The 21252-nt window shown below is 43.9% G+C and overlaps 1 protein-coding gene across 2 annotated transcripts in view; it reads right to left on the reverse strand.

Moving 5' to 3' along the window:
* The window catches only part of BCL9L (BCL9 like), a 187356-nt gene that overhangs the window by 30783 nt on the left and 135321 nt on the right, over nt 1-21252 (reverse strand). Inside the window, exons 3-7 of one of the 2 annotated variants that reach the window (XM_069224793.1) lie at nt 10551-10679; nt 9860-10064; nt 4748-4832; nt 1333-3715; nt 1115-1225 (exon numbers count right to left, since the gene is read on the reverse strand). In XM_069224793.1, coding sequence (XP_069080894.1) covers nt 1115-1225; nt 1333-3715; nt 4748-4832; nt 9860-10064; nt 10551-10679 — 2913 coding nt within the window. The remainder of the gene's footprint in view (nt 1-1114; nt 1226-1332; nt 3716-4747; nt 4833-9859; nt 10065-10550; nt 10680-21252) is intronic. The other variant, XM_069224794.1, reaches the window with a different exon arrangement.

The following is a 21252-nucleotide window of genomic DNA, read 5'->3' on the forward strand; positions in this document are numbered from 1 at the left end:
AAAGGCCTCACAGTTCTCCTCGCTGTGATCTAGTGATAAGCAAAGGTTACACACCGAGTGTAGGTCTGTGCGTGGATATTTGGCGTGACACCTAGGACAAAAACGAAAAGGTGTTCGTTCTATCAGCACACATTTCTGTTTGATACCGAAGTGTGAGAAAAAAAGAGGCCCAATCGGGCTAGGCCCGAAGGCCAGGGGAAAAATTAGTTGACCCAACGAAGTGTGATTTGCATCCAGAGTTCGCAGTATATGAATTAAATGCGATCTAAGACAATACCAGAGTATGGAAGTCAAAGGTTGGTCTGAAGGGAGCCCAAAACAGTCTAGAACTGGAGCACAGAAGAACACATCTGAACCCGATGGTGGAAAGAAAACAATCTAACAATAGAGTTGATGCCCATGCGCAGTATCACCAAAAGGAGGGGTCACTTTACCTCGTGACTCTGACAACTTCGTAAAAGAAAAACAACTTGTACACATCCCGACCCAACACTAGAAGGCAAAAGTATGCAGAGCATGTGTATCTACAGCCACATGTGACATCGAACACTGTGTTTCTGAACTATGTTGTGGATCTGTACAATATGAGACTGATTGCTGATTCTGCTGGGAGAGAAGCACTGACTCCTACTCTTGGACTATGTGTAAGAATGCTGTACAGTGCGAGGCTCAGTCCGGGCTGACTGTGATAGGAGAGAGGCATTTGCTCCTATACTGGACTATGTTCAGTATTGCAATAATGCACGGTTTGAGAACTCAAGACTGACTGTATGGCTGAACACTCTTAACTTAATTGTCTGGTTATGCTGTAGAAGAGCTAGTTGGCCGCAGTACTGTGTGAGACTCGGTACTGAATGTGATAATAATGAGCATACACCTCTATTGCTTGTCTATGATTCTAAATGCTCTATAAATCTGTTTAGTGTGCCTTTCATCAATGTGTGTAGATCCCTTCATCATAATTTGCTGTACATTCTTGGTGTGCAATAGAGGATGCGCATTACTTTCATTCTTCAGCAGGTGACGTGACTAAAGAAGGAAAATCCTGATTCAACTTGCTTTGACTGGATTTACTATAACGCAGCTCAAAGTTTAGAAAAGTTTGTTGAATTACTTTTTTGGAGATCACAAGCAGCACAGCCGGTATGAGGGGGTTTTTCAGGCACCCCATAGCGCGGTGCCAATGATTCCTCCAACATCAAAGTCACAACGTTTTTTGACAGCTCTGCATTAGGGGGGACAAAAAGATTTTGTGTACAGACAGCACTAAAATAAAGTCAACAGACATGTCCAAAACATGTACAGACACACCAACAGAGGTAAATAGCTTACCTGGATCGAGGCTGCCCATGGAGGGCATACCCATAGGCTGCTTGCTCTGTGGAATGCCTGGGCTGTGCATGTTGGTCTTCGGTGATGGGACCCATCCAGGAGATGAAACAGCCATGGATGGGGACTTCAGCCGATTAGGAGAGCTGGTGGGTGAGCGGACGCCAAGTGAGGGGGTGATCACTTGAGGTGACTTCATTGGCCCAGACTGGTTAGAGGGTGGCAAGGTTCCCATCTGTGATGGTGTCTGGGGGGACTTGAGATTGGCAGAAGGTGATGTGCCCATTGGAGAGTGGACTTGACCAAGCGTTGGGGATTTAAGGTGTCCCAGATTAGGGGAATTCATCTGGTTTATGTTGATTGAAAGATCAGAGGGGCGACGGCCTAGGCCCCGACCTGCACTCGGGTGAAGACCTCCCATGTTCAACGGGTTTGGTTGGGAGTTTGGTGCACCCTGCATTGGGATGTGGCTGAGCCGTGTTGTGCCACCAATGTTACCAACAGGCATAGAACCCTGGTCAGGGCTAAACATATCCGAAGCACTCCCCATATCCTGGGGCATATTGGGGTACGGGCCCGGTTGACCAGGGAATGGAGGCTGTCCTTGGTTGGAGAACTGGGAGGACATCATAATTTTCTGAGATGCTCCCATCATAGCCCCTCCACTATCCCGGCTACCGTTCTGAGCTCTTATCCTGGCCATCTCATCAGGGGACATGCTCTGGGGACCCCCCAGCTCAGCAGCCCTCATTTTCTGCGACATCATCATCTGCTGCTGGGGTGTCATCTGTACATTCAGGTTCATGTTCATGTTCATGTTGACGTTCATGTTCATATTGAGGTTGCCTGGACCCATCTGGGCCTCCATGTCTCGCAGGCTGGATGGGCCCATGGGTGGGCTCGCCATCCCTCTTGAGCTGACAAAGTCCATACCCATTGGCCCCCCACTCATGCTGTCTCCTGGCATCTGTCCAGGAAAGAGGGCGGGGTCCATCTGACGGTGAGCTTGCATTAGACGCTCCATTTCCATGCTCTGGCTCATAGCACCACTCGGCATCCCCACAGGCCTCTGCATGCTCCCTGCACGCTTCTCCATTAACTGGTGCCTCAAAATCTCTTCCCTTGCCCGGGGATTCATGAACCGTTCTGCCTCACCTTGCCCAGGGGGATAAGGCACATTTCCCTGTGGAAAGTTCCCAGGGCCTCCCATGGAAGGCATATCCTCTGTCCAGACCATGCCAGGTCTCACTGTACGCTGCATTGCACCCATGGGGCCAATCCCATCCATTGGCATGTTCTGCATCCCACCAAAACCCGAGACCCGCTGCATCTGATTGCCTGGGAATCTGGGACCAGGAAAAGGAGGGCCGCCACGCAGCTGGAGCGATTCTTGGATGTCAATGGGCCCGCCCAAACGGTTGCCCATACCTGGGGGCCACTGCTCACCTGGTTTGCTGTGGTAAGGTGGTGGGGGGGCTCTCATCATCATACCACCCATTGAGGGCTGCATCATGTCCTGCATTGGGCGGCCATGCATGGAAATGTGTTCTTCCTTCCTACGCTTTTCCTCATAGTACTCCTCCTGTAGCTTCCGCCAGGCCACCTGTTCAGGCGTCAGGCTGTCCTGGTTCAGCCTCTGCATCATCATGCTCATTTGCTGGCCCATTTCAGAGCCAGGGTGGTGTGGCACTTCATGTTCCATACCTGGGCCCCCCAGACTTTGTGTTTGTGATATCATAGACTGCAGTGGCTCCTCGTACTTCTTGTGACCAAGTGGTGGAGGCGGTGGCTGCTGCTGAGGTGGTTGAGACGGAGGCTGCTGAGGTGGTGGTAGAGGCTGTCCCCCTTCATCAGCATTTGTGTTTCCTTTCGCGTACGGATCACCTTCTCCACTACGTAGCAGCAGACGTTCAATATCTCTTAATGTCTGCAGGGAGCGCTCTCGATGCTCTAACTGTTCCTTAGACAATCTCTCTGTGGTGACAACTCCACGTGGTCCCAAACTGGCTGGTCCATTGCCAGTACAGCCAGGACCACTGCTGTCCTCAAGGAGTTTAGGCCCAGCCACAGCAGAAGGATCTCCTGGACCTGGTTGGATCTGATTTGTGGTGGAGTTTGGTGTGGTTGGATGATTACTTCCAGGCTGGTTGCCACTGCTAGCGTTGGCTAATGAGTTGGGGGTTAAGTCGTGGTGAGCTTCCTCAGGTCCACCCTCTTGTACCAATGAATTCGGGGTTGGCAGAGCTTGCTGGCTGCTACTTTGCTGCTGTGGACCCCCTTGCGGGGCCGCTGGTGGGGCCTGTGGAGTGCTCACTGGTGGAGCTGAAGGTGTGCTCAGAGGGCGCTGCTCCTGAGCAGTTGGCATAGTTGTTGCCTCACGTGTGACCTATTAAAAACACAGAAAAAAAACTTGAGAAATTCAAACAACATTAGAAGATCCCTCTAATCTTCCACTTAGACAGGGTATCGCCCAATGGCTGCCCCTTTAGCATACCTAACTTGTGAACACTCCCCCTCACCCCTTCTCAATTATGAGAGTCTTAGCCCAATAGAAGCATTCATTTTTAAATTGAGCCTCTACAGGATGAGGAAATTGTGTTTAAAACAACTTCTCCAGTCTCATTTTTTATTCTAAAAATGTCTTTGACCCATTGGAATCTGCATGCTGCCACAGTGACTCTAGGTTTAGGGTATTTTGATTTAGAGGAAGAGATGTTCTTGTGCCATAACCAATGAGGGTGGAGGAAGCTATAAACAGACAGAATAAGACATTGTATTTCAAGAGGACCTGTCACAGTCGCTTTGTGAGTTTGCAGACACTTGTGTTTCCATCTGAGGGGCTGCGGGTGTTGACGGGACTAGCTAAGTAGCCACCCGGACAAGCTATTAACATGTGGGAGTACACAGCGGTGTCTGTATAAGCTTGAGTGTGACTGCAGCATTAAATGTGAGTGAGTGTGAGGGCGGGACTGGCAAAGACAAGTTTGTGACTGGTGACAGGCTTTGAGTGGGATACTGTGTTGTTATCCCACTTATGTAGCAATAATGGGGTGTTACAACTGTATATCTTCTCTATACAATGCATGAAGATGTGTGCAGAACACTCATAGCTCCCATGTCTCAGTCGTACTGCCACAGAAGTTGACCATAATGAAGACTCGAGGATCCTTCTGCCACTTCCACAAATCTGAAATGAGATTTCTCCAACTACAATATGTGTAAGATTTAAACAAGGTGCTTGTCAGCTTGCCTGAGCAATCAAAACAGGCAAGGTCACACCACCAGGCATATGCGCAGAAAAAGTCACAGATCCCCCAGTGCTTTGAAGTACCTACAGTGACCAGCCACTTGGGATGTGGTCAATAGCAAGAAGGTCTCACATTAAGGGAGTAGGGATAAGTCTCCAGGAGGCACCCACCTGATCCAACTTGGTACGAGGGACGTTCTGCTGATGGTAGGTGAGAATGGAGTCTGCTGTGCCGTGTAACACTGCCTCTGCCGCTCTGTGGAACAAGAGCAGAACAAGAATGAATAATAGAACAGGAAATTGTATTCTCCCAAATGACAAGGTACGCTGCTGTAGGCAAATAATTAGGAACAATGTACCACCTCAAGTATGAGGAACCGAGCCCCACATAAAGAGCAATGAAATATGATCCAGCTATAGGATAAGCAACTGTGACCTCGGTACGGAATGCAGCATCTTGCCCAAATAAAAAGAAAAAAAAAGCACCAGTGCTCCACTAATGAATGAGAACCACATCTTAGCTAAAAAGCAAGGAATGGTGCCACTATTAAGATAATGAAAGGCATCCATCCAAAGGACAAGGTCCCATGGCCCTGCTCAAGGACTATGAACGATTCCCAACCAAAGGATAAGATACATTGTCTAAATCAAAGAACAAAGTACTGTGCCTCAGCTAAAAAATAGGAAATAAGGCATCATCTGTACAACTGCAAATTGTGACAGGCTAGGAACCATAGTCCAATCACAGAAGATAGCAGCAAGAAGTGTGCCACGACCAAACAAACGTTTGCAATGCAATGGGTCACACATTTGCTTGAGTTAGAGCTATTGGTGTTGTAAATTCATAACTGGACTTTTCTTGCAACATAAACTGGTCAACCCTGACTCATAATTTGGTCTTTTCCTGCCACATAATTCCAGTGGTCCTTCACATAACTAAAGCACTTCCATTTACCTTCTTCCTCTATCTGCAGCTAAAATTAAATTGCTGCCATTTAGCATCCTAATTGAAATCTGCCATGCTAACTCGAATAGAATACCACTTTCACCACTCCACCATCAGAGTAGCTGGCTGGCTAACACAATTCCAAAAAAAGACACAAGACAGCCAAGGAGAAACGAGAGAAATAAAATAGAAGTGTCACCCAAATATATCAAGAGTGTTCAAACAGTCATAGTGTGATAAGGGTGTTAAGTTGGCCTGAATCATTGTCATAATTGTAATAAGGAGAGATTAATAAAACATACACAATTATCATATAAACCCAATGAAAACCTTTATCAGATATAAACTTTTGGCATTAGACTGTAATGCACAGAACAGCCCCTAGGGGACACTACATTGAAAATATCATTTGTAAAAAACATGGTCATGTAATCATATAGTTAACCCCTAGAGGACATGAACACATGAAAAGAAAAAGACCATAGTGCATTAAATATTTTCAGGACTAGCAGGCCTTCTGCAATGATATTACAAACAGACCCATAAAACAGAAATTACTCTCAGCTGTAAAACAAATGTTACAGCCACGAGAAAGATTAAAAAGATATGGAATGGTGGGAGGAGTTAATATTTTGGGGTCCTCACTAACCTAGTGTGGAGACTCAAAGATGATCTCGACAGAAAGAGCAGGTTGTGGTGAACGCTTTGAAGGTGTCCCCATTGTCCTAGGACCAGTTATGAGCAAAATGTTTTTGTAAAAGAATGTCCTGCAAAGCGTTATGGGATGACTGAGTGCAGCGAATATTGTAGAACGTTGACTGTAATGCTCAGAACAGACCTTCGAGGACTTCACAATAAAAATATCATTCATAAGAAACATGGTCATGGGACCATATAGTTAGAAAGCATAACCATATGAAAATAGAATGGCACAAAGTAATGTAGTGCAACCATATATTTAGCTCGTAGAGGGCATAGTGCCTTACACATTTTCAGGCCTAGCAGGCCTCCTCCAATACTACGGTCCTTAGAACACAAATAGCCTAATTTAAGGAAAGTGGCGCTGAACACAGTGCAGCGTCACTTTCTCTGTGCCCCTCTAACACCACCATGTGTGTGGCGTCTCTAAGATACGGCACACAAGAGCGGTAGTTAGAGAAACTAGCATCAAAATCTTTGACGCATGTTCGGAGCTTTGCAGGACTACCATCAAAAATTTTGGAGCTAATCCTGCAAAGCTCATTGAGGCCCATTATATACAATGGTATGCCTCCTTTTAACGTCTGCTCTGAGCAGGCGTTAAAAGTGCCAAAAAAATCCTGCATTTTTTTCAGCCCCTGTAACAGGGGAAACCCCTTCTATTCATACATTATGCCTGGAGGATGAATAATGTAATGCAAAGGTTTATAAAGTGGCGCAATACATGCACTGCGCCACTTTGTAAATTTGGCGCAGCAATTTTGGCCTCGTTGGGACACATTAGCATAAAAAAAACACTCTAACATGGCACAAGGAGGTGCTAAAACCTCTTAAATCAGCCAACCCATGCATAGCTATAAAACAAAAGTTCCAGGTATAAGAGAGCTTAAAAAGGGACTAAATGGTAGGAGGGGTTATTAATTTGGGGTCCCCATTAACTTAGTGTGAGGACTCAGAGATGACTTAAACAGAAAGAGTGCATCCCCCTGAATGTTTTGGTCATGGCCCTATTGTCCTAGGACCACCACAGGCTGAGTTATGGACAGAAATGTTGTGAAAAAGAATGTTTGAAAAGCATTATTGGGTCGAGTTTTCCCGAGTGCAGTGAATATTGTACTTTCGGCTCTCTATCTGTGCCGGGCGAGCGGCTTTCACTTTGAGAATTTCTGTTTTACATAAAGCATTTACCAATTTCAAGAGTTTTAAGGGGAGAGCCACAAGAAATGACTCTGATTAGGTAACTGTGAACAATGTGACCAGTGCTCCAATATCACTGATTGTGTTCACGCTGTTGTGCCTGTTCGTGCTGTGAGCACCATGACGGGCCATGCAGCATGAACGGGAGAGACAAAAGAAAAAAGTAGTTCACCCAGGCCGAAGTATATTGGCAATTGTGAAATAATCCATGTAGCAGGGGCAGTCTGCAAGGCGTGATAAAAACAGCTTCAAGGCAGGAGAAATGTAAAGCATTTACCAATGACATCAAGTGATTTTTGAAAGGCAAGCCCAGGAATGAATGAAAATGATGGGTGTGAGGTGGGCATGGTTAAAAGCCCACAATACTTACAACAGGTCAAAGCGCTTGCACGCTCGGCCTAAAGAGGGAACGGTGTTTCCACCAAAGAACAAATGACGGTGCTACAACCAAGAAAAATACATATCTCTCCCCAAGAACTACAAAATCTGATATAATTAGAAAAACTAGGAAATGTGCCTCAGTCACAGAGGAAGTAACCTTTCGCAGCTAAAGAGTAAGAAACCACACCCCAAAACAAAAACAACAAAAAATAAGGTACTGCATCCATATAATAAAACACAAGGAACGATTTCCTAATTATAAAACAAGATAGTGTGCCCCACGTATATCAAAGATCCATAGCCTAACCATCAAAAATAATCATGCCTCACTTAAAAAGGGAGGGTACTGTGCCCTAATATAAGTGCACCAAAACTACTAAAAAAGCAACCATGCCACAAGAAAAGACCAGGAATCAGTGCTCCAGGAAGAGAACATTAAATTGTGGCACAACAAAACAAGACACCATATTCAAGCTACAAAGAAGGAACAATGTCCTAATCATGTAGCATTCAACTGTGGTGCTACAAAAGAAGAAATAACAAAGCCCAATCAGAGACCAAGACAATGCTCTAAAAAAGAAACTGGAACTATGCTTCGACAACCGGACACAGAGACATTGCTTGCCCATTAACAAGAAACTATGCCCGAATCACTGAACAAGGAACAGTAGTCAAACCCAGGAACAAGAAATCATGACTCATTTACAGAATAATGAACTGTGGGGGAACCCAAGAGCAAACCACAACTCATCCAAAGAAAAACAACAAGGTGAAAACCAAGAACTAAAATTCACAAACCAACCAAAGACCAAGGCACTTTGGTGGAAGCTAAAAACAAACCATGAATCGGCAAAAAACAAAGAAACATGCCACAACCAAAGAACAAGGCACCATGAATCAGCCAAACCAAAACGAACTATGACCGAACCAAAGAACAAGAAACGGTGAACCAACAAAAAACAAGGTGCCATGGTTGAACCCCACAACAATAAACCATGACCCAACCACAGAACAATGAACCATAGCAGAACCCAAGAACAAGGAAACATGCAACCAAAAATCAGAACGGTGTTGGAAGAAGGATGATCGGTAGACATTGTGAAAAACTAAGGAGCAATAAAACACTCACCTTTTGTCATGGAAGGGATTCAGGAGGTCACTTCTTGGTGGGAAAGGAGGAATACTGAATTAGAAGTTCATATATTGGGTGTAAACAGGCCTATTTATGGGGTATTGGCTGATTTAGTTTCTCATGCTTTTGGTGGATCAGGCACTGTTAAGTGGGCAGAGGGAACTAAAGGGAATCAGTCAGTCATAGGTTGGTGAGGAGTGAGACACCAACACAGTTGTAGTGAGATTAGAACAGCAAAGGGACACTCAGATGCTGAAAGCAGGCCGGTGTATACAGATCATGCACTCCTGTGTTAACAGAGGTGAAGAGGAAACAAACTACGTGATGGCGGGGGCACAAACACCTGCATATTGGCAGGGGAGAGAGCAGATTACTCATAGGCACTTTAATGCTGCTAGGGTTTGAGTAAGGAGATCCAGAAATGGATGGAGGTGGGATCAGGCACATATGCTTTGGGGAGCCAGGAGCTGGTGTTGGAAGATATTGGACACTTGAGTGTTGATGGGGATGGCACACTCACCTGTGGGTGGAGCTCAGACAATCAAGTGTAGGAGGTGGATTAGATAATTATTTGTTGACAGGTAGTCATAGATTTATGTGCAGGTGGAGGATCAAAAACGAATGTGTTGGAGGGCCGTCAGGCTCGCACGTCTTGCTGGGGATCATATACTTGTTTAAGGGTCATCTGTTTGGCGATTATCAGTCATCATGTTGGTGACCGAGCAGACCCTGATGATGATGGCGAAAACATACTCTTTAAAGGTGGAGGAATCAGACATGCATGTCTCAGTGAGTAATCCGATAGGTGAGGAATCACTCTTGAATGTTCATAGGGAGATCAGACACTTGCATTTTGACAGATGGAAGGATACAGAATCAGACGCTTGTTGGCAGCATGGGAAAAAAGTTAAAAGGATCAGTCACTCACGTGTTAGCAAGGTGTGTTGTGAAGACATAAACAAAATGTGGAGCTTGCTTTATTGGCCCGGCAACACTGCTGGCATCGGGGCGCGGCCCAACTGGAGGGCATTGGGGTGTGCTGGAAGAACTCGTCTCATTCAGGGTCGGCAGTGGATTGGAGCCAGGGCCTAGTGTGGAAGCGGTGGCCATGACTGGCTCTGTTACATGACAGTCTGTGAGGAAGAGAAACACTAGTTAAGTTACCCAATTAGGGGAAATTACCTCTGTACATAAATTTAGAGAAGCTGGTGCCAGGGGACAAGCACAGCCTGAGGACCAGAGACCAGCGCTGCAGCAGAAGTGGGAAGAACAGAAACCATGTACCTGAGAGAGCAGGGAATGTGATTACAGCAAACAAAAGAAAAGGGCGCACCTAGAGTTAAAGACAAGGAATAACTGGAACTGGAAGAGGAGAAACAATGGATTCAGCTAGAGCTGGAAGCAGGGGGTCAGTGTCAGAAATTGTTACAGGTTCTGCATTGTATGTAAGCTCCGTGATGAGGTTGGGATTCTTCTTTCTAAGGCCCTAGATAAGATTGGGATTCCAGACTGTGTTTTCGATCACAGGTCTGCTCAGTTGTCCACTATCTCCAGGGGACTCTATCCATTTGCCTTCAGCAGTGCAGCCACCAGTCACTGTTTCTTCTGCAAATACTTACTGTGTCCAGGCACCAGGGGCTTCTCATCCTCCTCACTGTCGGGCCCCGAGCACCACTCATCGCCACTGTAGGGTTGCTTCCGTTCCAGTACACATCGCCTCTTGCTTCGTGGAACCACCTCTCCTGCAGCTGAAAGACCATCAGGGGCGAAAGAAAGATTGTTAGACCAGAAACAAAAGGTCAGGCTACCAGGTAAGTGGAAGGCTCAGAGATGGCTGTCTAAGCATGCTAGAGCCTGCCATAACTATCAGTCAGGCACACTTCTATTAGAATTACCTCAATTTATTGTTTTTTTTCAAGTATGTGCCTACACTCAATGAATTTCTATAATATCTTCAAAGATATTGAAAAAGAGTAAGCTGTGGATATATCTTTATAATATTACATTTTAGCATCTCATTTTAAATGGAAAGTAAGGACAGTGGTGGAACTGCAAGATCTATTTCACAGGAAGTACTCAGCAGCAGGAGGTTGTGATACATCCTCCTACTCTTGTAAACGTCCGAAATCAAAATTTCAATCTTCTGCAAGCAGAAGTACGTAAGAGAATTCTGAGGTTATGATTTCATAAAAGTTTCTACATTTTTAGATATCCAATAGTGGACACCTCTGTTAATGGGGATCAGAACTGGTATAAATTGATACATCTTTTCTGATGTAAATGTGAATATTTCATCAGCTACCACAGCTAGCGCTCATCAAGCAATCGGCAATAATGTATTGAAACCAGGAGAGTAGCTTTAGGGGAGTGTTTGGGGTGTTACACTCCCCATAATAAATGTATTTTGTGATAAATAGTTGGGTACAGGTGAGTTTTAGTCGGGTATTTGGAGGTGTCTATCGGATTTCACCAGGAAAGTTTACACACATAGACAAAAATGCACACACACACACACACACACACACACACACTCTTTTCCTCTCTGCTTGGAAAGACTTTACAAATGTTGGTTATTTAACAAAATAATGTGTTTTGTCTCGTTTAGTACCACAGTCAATCTGCATTCCTCTCCCTTTCCACTGCCCTTTAAGCCTCTCTCATGTGCCTTGCTTGTTTTTTTTTTTATAAATCTTTTTATTTGGTTTTCAACAGATGCATACCATGCCCAAAGAGGCTTTACACTGATACATCACTGCAGCACCGATACTAAAGCAAAAATGTGCAACAATCTCCCCAACCCCTCCAACAGCCCACAGACACTAGAGCATGCAATCAATCATATCAGTAATTGGACACTTCCCCAACCATATGCATCCCAGTCCATAAGTCTTGCAATATTCAGCATTGTAAAATGTATTTTAACATTATATGCCAGTGAGATTGTTTGGAAATGTGAAGCTCAACACGCACCCCCCCCCCAAACTTACTGACCAAGCTACGCCCCTGATTGCAACATTAACTATGGACAATGTGGCTTAATATACAGAACAATGATCTTCATTTTACAATAGAATACAATTATTGTTCTATTAATTTTCTTGACTTGAAAATCTTTCATGAAGATGGTCATTTGTTTGTGAGTCAATATACAAAACCAACTTCAAGGAATACTCTTCTCAAATACACTAGCCCTTACCCTCGTAATTTGAGAGATAATCTCCCGTTTGGGCAGTTTTTACGTATTAGACGTAACTGTAACAAAAAAGATGACTATTTCAATGAAGCAAAAGTATTGTGTTCTAAATTGATCAAGAGAGGGTATCCCTACCGATTGGTTAAAAGATCATTAAAAAGAGCATGGCATTATGACCGTGAGGCCCTATTACAAGTGAGCGAGAAACAAGTTCAGTCACATGTGTAACGACCGTTGGTACAGTGTCTAATATGATCAAACGAATTATCCTCAAAAATTGGCACTTGTTGAGTACAGGTCAGATTTATCAGGACAGACCCTTTAAAAGAGGCAAGAATTTAAGGGATCGACTGGTCCGAGCCTACAATGATCCTGAACCAGTATCACTGCACCAATTAGGGGGTTTGGAACCTGTTATTGGGCATTACCCATGTGGTAATTGCAATGCATGTGACACAAGTGACATAGTGAAAACATACAAGATGAATGATGTTAACTGGACTATCAAACACCATTCTATTTGTGGTTCTAAAAATGTGGTGTATTGTATTGAAGCCCATGTAAATTATTTTACATTTGATAAACTACCCAGGAGGTAAGGAAACTTATTATACAACATCAGTCGCGCATTCGATGCTAGGTAAAGAATGCTCCCATTGTTGAACACTATTTGAAAATGTCTCACGTACCAAATGCAATGAAATGGTTTGTGTTAGACGTTGTGAAATGCCCTAAGCACAGACATGATGTGGATCGCCTGTTTACAATGCATGAAAATAGATGGATTTGGACGGCCAATACTGTGAAGGAAGGTTTAAATCAACAGGTGGAATGGCAGTTGTTGGCAACTTTATAGTGTTTGACTGGTATTTTGATGGTATATGACTGTAGGTATGTGCTGCAATTATTCTTCCTTGGTTGGATACCTTTTGGCTGTAGGTTGAGTGTGGTGACTGGCTTTACTTACTGGTAGTTCACTTATTGTTAGTTTGCTTTTTTGAGTGAGATTCAGTATTTAAGTGCTCCGGGTATGTGATCCTTTATGGGGCCCCATACAAAGGTCTCAGTATTGGGACTTGGACTATTTGATCACTGAGGCAGGTATGACTTCATAGCTATTTGTAAAAGGATCCACATTCACTTTGATGTTTGGGTGGACTCTGGCTGTTACAGGTTTGATTTGTGTTTCATATTGTTGGCCATTTATTGTATGGAATGTTTTGGTCCGAATAGGAATTTGTTAGATGTTAGATGGTCTATCCTGATTAAGATCTGTTGAAAGATACTCAGTTCCAAGATTGCCGCCACAGTTTTGTGGACTTGTCATGCGATTTTTAAGGGGTAAGGTCTTCCAAGCATTGGGTTAAGAGGAACTATTTGACCACCAAGGTAATTGTGACTGTATACCTGTGTTTAATAAGATCTGGATTCACTTTGAAGTTTGAATGCATCATATGGTTGCCCATTATTGTCTGAAATGTTTGGACTGATCATGAATCCAATAGGTTTGATGATAGCTGTTGTGTTACAAGATGGCCCCCACAGTTGTGTCGATAGGTCATGTTCTTTCTAAGGGGCCATGCCCTCCAGGCGTTTGGTCAAAAGGGAATGTTTGTTTGCATGCCTGAGCTTTATGATTGATTCGAGCCTGGTAGGAGTTAATGTATCTGTGGTGAAGTAAGAAATATTTGTGTCTAATGCATTTATGTTCCTTAGCGACATGAAGTTCAGTGTGTCTGTGGGAATATGGTTAATGGACTGGCATTTATTTGGTCTTCATGTAGATTACATCGTCCTTTCTTTATACTGGAGTAACTTACTAGCAGTAAGCATGGTCCTGTGGGAGTCCTAATACTGTAGATTGGATTTTAGAATTTTACTCTTGACTTAGTATGTTTTAGGTTTTGTTGTATGTGCCGGATGAAAAGGATTAAGTAATGCTGTTCTAGGAAGTTGATGTTGAAGCAAGTATTAATACGCTGCTTTATTCTTGGGATTGGTTTCGGGCATTAGTTGGTTCTCTTTGCTTGGAGGTATTTAACTTTTGTCAGTTGTAAGAGGAGCACTGGTGGGCGATTTTATTTTATTTTATGTATGTGTATATGCATGTGTGTATGTATGTTTGCATGTATATATATATAAGGAAAATGTCACTTACCCAGTGTACATCTGTTCGTGGCATGAGACGCTGCAGATTCACATGCTTTGCACATCCCGCCATCTAGTGTTGGGCTCGGAGTGTTACAAGTTGTTTTTCTTCGAAGAAGTCTTTTTCGAGTCACGAGATCGAGGGACTCCTCCCCTTTCGGCTCCATTGCGCATGGGCGTCGACTCCATCTTAGATTGTTTTCCCCGCAGAGGGTGAGGTAGGAGTTGTGTATTATAGTAATAGTGCCCATGCAATGGAGTAAGTATGTATGTACATAATGTGGTTTAAAGTGATATAGTTACAAATTTACAAATGTTCAAGATCAACTTCAAACGGCTACAGACTCCCGGGGAGGCGGGCGGGCGCATGTGAATCTGCAGCATCTCATGCCACGAACAGATGTACACTGGGTAAGTGACATTTTCCGTTCAATGGCATGTGTAGCTGCAGATACACATGCTTTGCATAGACTAGTAAGCAGTTATCCTCCCAAAAGCTGTGGTTCAGTCTGTAGGAGTTGAAGTGGTTTGGAACAAAGTTCGTAGTACTGCTTGTCCTACTGTGGCTTGCTGTGCTGTTAACACATCCACGCAGTAGTGTTTGGTAAACGTAAGAGGCGTAGACCATGTGGCTGCCTTACATATTTCAATTATTGGAATGTTTCCTAGAAAGGCCATGGTAGCACCTTTCTTTCTAGTTGAGTGTGCCTTTGGTGTTATAGGCAGTTCTCTTTTTGCTTTGAGATAACAGGTTTGAATGCATTTAACTATCCATCTAGCAATTCCTTGTTTGGATATTGGGTTTCCTGTATGAGGTTTTTGGAAAGCAACGAACAATTGTTTCGTTTTTCAAATTTGTTTTGTTCTGTCAATGTAGTACATTAACGCTCTTTTGATGTCTAATGTATGTAGTGCTCTTTCAGCTACAGAATCTGGCTCTGGAAAGAACACTGGTAGTTCTACTGTTTGATTCAAGTAGAACGGTGATATGACTTTTGGTAAGAACTTAGGATTTGTTCGTAAAACTACTTTATGCTTGTGTATTTGAATAAAGGGTTCTTGTATGGTAAATGCTTGTATCTCACTTACTCTTCTTAGAGATGTGATGGCAATTAGAAATGCTACTTTCCATGTTAAGTATTGTATTTCACATGAGTGCATGGATCAAACGGTGGACCAATGAGCCGTGTTAAGACAATGTTAAGGTTCCACGAAGGAACTGGTGGCGTCCTTGGTGGGATAATTCTTTTGAGACCCTCCATAAAAGCTTTTATGACTGGGATCCTAAATAGTGATGTTAAATGCGTAATTTGCAGATAAGCTGAAATAGCGGTGAGATGAATTTTAATAGATGAAAAAGCTAGCTTTGACTTTTGTAAGTGCAGTAGGTAGCTGACGATGTGTTTAGCAGATGCTTGTAAGGGTTGTATTTGTTTATTATGGCAGTAATAAACAAATCTTTTCCATTTATTTGCATAGCAATGTATTGTGGTTGGTTTCCTAGCTTGTTTTATGACCTCCATACATTCCTGTGTGAGGTCCAGATGTCCGAATTCTAGGACTTCAGGAGACAAATTGCTAGATTCAGCGATGCTGGATTTGGGTGTCTGATCTGTTGTTTGTGTTGGGTTAACAGATCTGGTCTGTTTGGTAGTTTGACATGAGGCACTACTGAGAGGTCTAGTAGTGTTGTATACCAAGGTTGTCTTGCCCAAGTTGGTGCTATTAGTATGAGTTTGAGTTTGTTTTGACTCAATTTGTTTACCAGATATGGAAGGAGTGGGAGAGGGGGAAAAGCGTATGCAAATATCCCTGACCAACTCATCCATAATGCATTGCCCTGAGACTGATCCTGTGGGTATCTGGATGCGAAGTTTTGGCATTTTGCGTTTTCTTTTGTTGCAAATAGGTCTATTTGTGGTGTTCCCCATCTTTGGAAGTATGTGTTTAATATTTGGGGGTGAATCTCCCATTCGTGGATTTGCTGGTGATCCCGAGAGAGATTGTCTGCTAACTGATTCTGAATCCCTGGAATATACTGTGCTATTAGGCGAATGCGGTTGTGAATCGCCCAATGCCATATTTTTTGTGCCAGGAGACACAACTGTGTTGAGTGTGTTCCTCCTTGTTTGTTTAGATAATACATCGTTGTCATGTTGTCTGTTTTGACAAGAATGTGTTTGTGGCTTATTATAGGTTGAAATGCTTTCAACGCTAGAAACACTGCCAGTAGTTCTAAGTGATTTATGTGAAACTGTCTCTGCTGAGTGTCCCATTGTCCTTGGATGCTGTGTTGGTTGAGGTGTGCTCCCCACCCTATCATGGAGGCATCTGTCGTTATTACGTATTGAGGCACTGTGTCTTGGAAAGGCCGCCCTTGGTTTAAATTTATATTGTTCCACCATTGAAGCGAGGTGTATGTTTGGCGGTCTATCAACACTAGATCTAGAAGTTGACCCTGTGCCTGTGACCATTGTGATGCTAGGCACTGTTGTAAGGGCCGCATGTGCAATCTTGCATTTGGGACAATGGCTATGCATGAGGACATCATGCCTAGTAGTTTCATCATCATCTTGACTTGTATCTTTTGTTTTGGATACATGGCCTGTATTACATTGTGAAATGCCTGTACCCTTTGCGGACTTGGAGTGGCAATCCCTTTTATTGTGTTGATTGTCGCCCCTAAGTATTGCTGTGTTTGGCACGGCTGAAGGTGTGACTTTGTGTAGTTGAGGGAGAAACCTAGTTTGTGGAGGGTTTCTATGACATATTTTGTGTGTTGTGAACACCGTTCTTGCATGTTGGTTTTGATTAACCAATCGTCTAGGTACGGGAACACATGTATTTGCTGCCTTCTGATATGAGCAGCTACTACTGCCAGGCATTTTGTAAAAACTCTTAGCGCAGTTGTTATCCCAAATGGCAACACTTTGAATTGGTAATGTACCCCTTGGAATACAAACCTTAAGTACTTTCTGTGTGAAGGATGTATCGGTATATGGAAGTATGCATCCTTTAGGTCTACTGTTGTCATGTAGTCTTGTTGTTTGAGCAAAGGGATTACGTCCTGTAATGTCACCATGTGAAAGTGATCTGATTTGATGAAGGTATTTAATGTTCTGAGATCTAATATGGGTCTTAGATTCTTGTCCTTCTTGGGTATGAGAAAGTACAGAGAGTAAACTCCTGTTCCTTTCTGTTGAATTGGTACTAATTCTATTGCTCCTTTTTGTAGCAACGCTTGGACCTCTAGTCCTAGAAGATCCATGTGTTGTTTTGACATATTGTGTGTTTTCGGTGGGACGTTTGGAGGGAATTTGAGAAATTCTATGCAATAACCATGCTGGATAATTGCTAGGATCCAAGTGTCTGTTGTTATTTCCTCCCAATGTTTGTAAAACGTGGTTGGTCTTCCCCCCACAGGCGTTAGGTGTTGAGGATTTGTGACGTGGAAGTCACTGCTTGTTTTGAGGAGTTTTTGGACTTTGGAACTTCCCTCTACTCTTTTGGAATTGTCCCCCTCTATATTGTCCCCGAAAACTTCCCCGCTGATATTGGCTCTGATAAGTGGGCCTTGTTTGTGAGGTTGTGGGTTCTGTAGTTTGTCCTCGAAACCCCCCTCTAAACTGTGTTTTGCGAAATGTGCCTCTGCTCTGTGGGGAGTAGAGTGCACCCATGGCTTTGGCCGTATCAGTGTCTTTTTTAAGTTTTTCGATAGCAGTGTCCACCTCCGGCCCAAACAACTGCTGTCCGTTAAAAGGCATATTAAGCACGGCTTGTTGTATTTCCGGCTTGAATCCTGACATACGCAACCATGCGTGTCTCCTTATGCTTACTGCTGTATTTACTGTCCTAGCAGCTGTATCTGCTGCATCCATTGCTGACCGTATCTGATTATTTTAGATACTTTGTCCTTCCTCCACCACTTGTCAGCCCTATCATATCTTGCCAACAGTGCCTGTGAGTTGGCAATACGCCATTGGTTGGCAGCTTGTGCTGCAACCCTTTTCCCTGCAGCGTCGAACTTGTGACTCTCCTTGTCTGGAGGTGGTGCGTCTCCTGAGATGGGAGAGTTTGCTCTTTTGCGAGCTGCCCCTACTACCACAGAGTCTGGTGTTAATTGCTGAGTGATATATACAGGGTCTGTTGGCGGTTGCTTGTACTTTTTTTCTACTCTTGGAGATATGGCCCTGCCCTTCACAGGTTCCTGAAATACCTGTTTGGAGTGTTTTAGCATTCCGGGTAGCATAGGTAAGCTTTGGTATTGGCTATGAGTCGAGGATAGTGTATTAAACAAAAAGTCATCCTCAATAGGTTCTGCGTGCAAGGTGACGTTATGAAATGCAGCTGCTCTTGACACCACCTGTGTATAAGCTGTACTGTCCTCTGGTGGCGACGGCCTCGCTGGGTAACAGTCTGGGCTGTTATCTGACACTGGCGCATCATAAAGATCCCATGCGTCAGGATCATCCTGACTCATTCCAGTATGAGTTGGGGATTGCATCAGTGGTGGAGTGGCTACCGGTGATGTGTGCGTTGATGGTGGTGGGGATGGTGGCGGTGTTGTTTGTTTTGCCACCTTTGCCTGTGGCTGTTTGTCCTTTTCTTGAAAGGCAAGTCTTCTTTTCATCCTAATTGGGGGAAGAGTACTTATCTTCCCTGTGTCCTTTTGGATGTGGAGCCTTCTCTGAGTGTAGTCTGGCTCCATTGACTGTAGTTCTTGTCCGAACTTATGTCCCTGCATTTAGGAAGGACAGTCCCTGTTCCTCTGTGTAGGAACCTGATTTTGGTTCCGAGGCTGGATGTTTCGGAATGGAAATCTTTTCGGTAGCCTTTTTCGGCTCCGACGACACCTTCTTTATTTTCGGCGTCCCGGTCTCTCAGTGCCGACTTGTTTCGGTGCCGCCCTCTCGGTGTCGAACTTGCTCGGTCCCGCTGTCTCGGGCTCGAGTTTGCTGTGTGCCGGTATCTCGACCGAAGTCGGATGACTTCGACACATGCGTGCCCTTTTTAGGTGCCGATGGTCGGTCACCTATTTTTCGGGTTAAGCCATGGCCTGCTGGCGGTGGCGTCCCCTGGGCTTTTGTGGTCTTCTCGTGAGTTTTGTTTGTCGACGTCTTACTCACGGTTTTAGCCGTTTCTTCCGGATCGAGCTCTTCCGAGTCCGAGTCCTGGATGGAGAAGGTTTCTTCTTCCTCCTCCAAGTGTCTTTGTCCTGTCGGCGCCGACGCCATCTGCAGTCTTCTTGCTCTTCTGTCTCTTAGTGTCTTCCTCGACCGAAACGCTCGACAGGCTTCACAAGTATCTTCTTTGTGTTCTGGAGACAAACACAAGTTACAGACCAGATGCTGATCTGTATACGGATACTTGTTGTGGCATTTGGGGCAGAAGCAGAATGGGGTCCGTTCCATCAGCCTTGATGAGACACGTGGTCGGGCCCACCAGGCCCCGACGGGGGATCGAAAAAAAAACAAAGGGCCACCGGAGCTCTTCAAAAGTCGGTGTCGATCTGTTGTAACTAACCCGATACCGAACGCAAACAATACCGTCAAATTTTCCGAGATTCTAACTATCTTTCCGAACCGAAACACGGAGCGAAAAGGAACACGTCCGAACCCAATGGCGGAAAAAAAACAATCTAAGATGGAGTCGACACCCATGCGCAATGGAGCCGAAAGGGGAGGACTCCCTCGATCTCGTGACTCGAAAAAGACTTCTTCGAAGAAAAACAACTTGTAACACTCCGAGCCCAACACTAGATGGCGGGATGTGCAAAGCATGTGTATCTGCAGCTACACATGCCATCGAACATATATATATATATGTATGTAAATATATATGTATATAAATTTGGTGTTGCATGTTATGACGATGTGAAAAATGCATGTAGGGGTGCCTTGTAAGTGAGTGATTCACTTGCATGTACAGTGTGGTTTGGTATTCTGCTGCCTTTTAGTGTTGTTTAGCGTTTTATTAAGGTGGGTTATTTACTGTGTTGTAGAGCAACAATTATTGTGATTTAATCCACTCTGACACATTGTCCTGAGGATGGTCTCATAGACGGTTTGAGCCTTGGGAGACCAAAACATCAACCTTATATTCCATGACGCAAGTCTTCGCATGAACTGCTGGAGTCCCGTAGGAGTGATTTTTTTGATTATTTGAAAGACAGCATATAGGACTCAAATCTTTTGTGTTTGGAGAGCCAGAAGGGTTGGTGTTCTCCTTCTGAACCTTGGATGGGATTGTGGACAAGAAGGGTCACCAGTGCATTTGTAAAACAAACACAAAAAATCTCTTTGTTGCTTTGCTATGTTGATGCATATATTATTAGTGAATATATAAAAAATTCTTAATTTTCACAGAAACAAATTACACGCTGTGTGAAGATTTATCATTTATGGAATTTAATCTATGGTTAATTACAACATTAATAGTATTTAATATCGTTGAAATATTTGTATGCAAATGATTCCTCCATCAACACCGTGTACTTTACAGTAAATAATATGAAAGCATATGAGCTATGCATGAAGGCGCGAGTTACACTTCACAACACTGTGTATGTAGTTGCACAAATTATAGTAAGTTTGGGGGGGCATAAATGATAACTATAAGTTATAACTATAACTTTTACATTTTGAATGTCTGGGTAGTTTTGTATAAAAATAATTAATAACGTTTTCTAACTATAACTTAACCTTTGTCTTTTTTATTGTATTTCTGTTTTTTAATATAAAATGTATTTGAAATCATATAGGCCCTCATTTCGACCTCTGAAGACCGCCAGTACAGGCGGTTTTCCGCGCAGCATATTATGACTGCTGGCAGCCTCCATCCTTTTTCAGACAGAGAGCCGCCAGCAGCCATACTGGCGGTCGGCGGGGAAGTGGAGGCGGGGAAGTGGAGGCTGCTCCACCTCCACCACCACATCATCAGAATACCGCCCACCGAATCACGTGGCGGTGTTCTGGTGATGG

The sequence above is a fragment of the Pleurodeles waltl genome, chromosome 3_1 (genome assembly GCF_031143425.1).
Source record: "Pleurodeles waltl isolate 20211129_DDA chromosome 3_1, aPleWal1.hap1.20221129, whole genome shotgun sequence".
Taxonomy (NCBI): Eukaryota; Metazoa; Chordata; class Amphibia; order Caudata; family Salamandridae; genus Pleurodeles; species Pleurodeles waltl.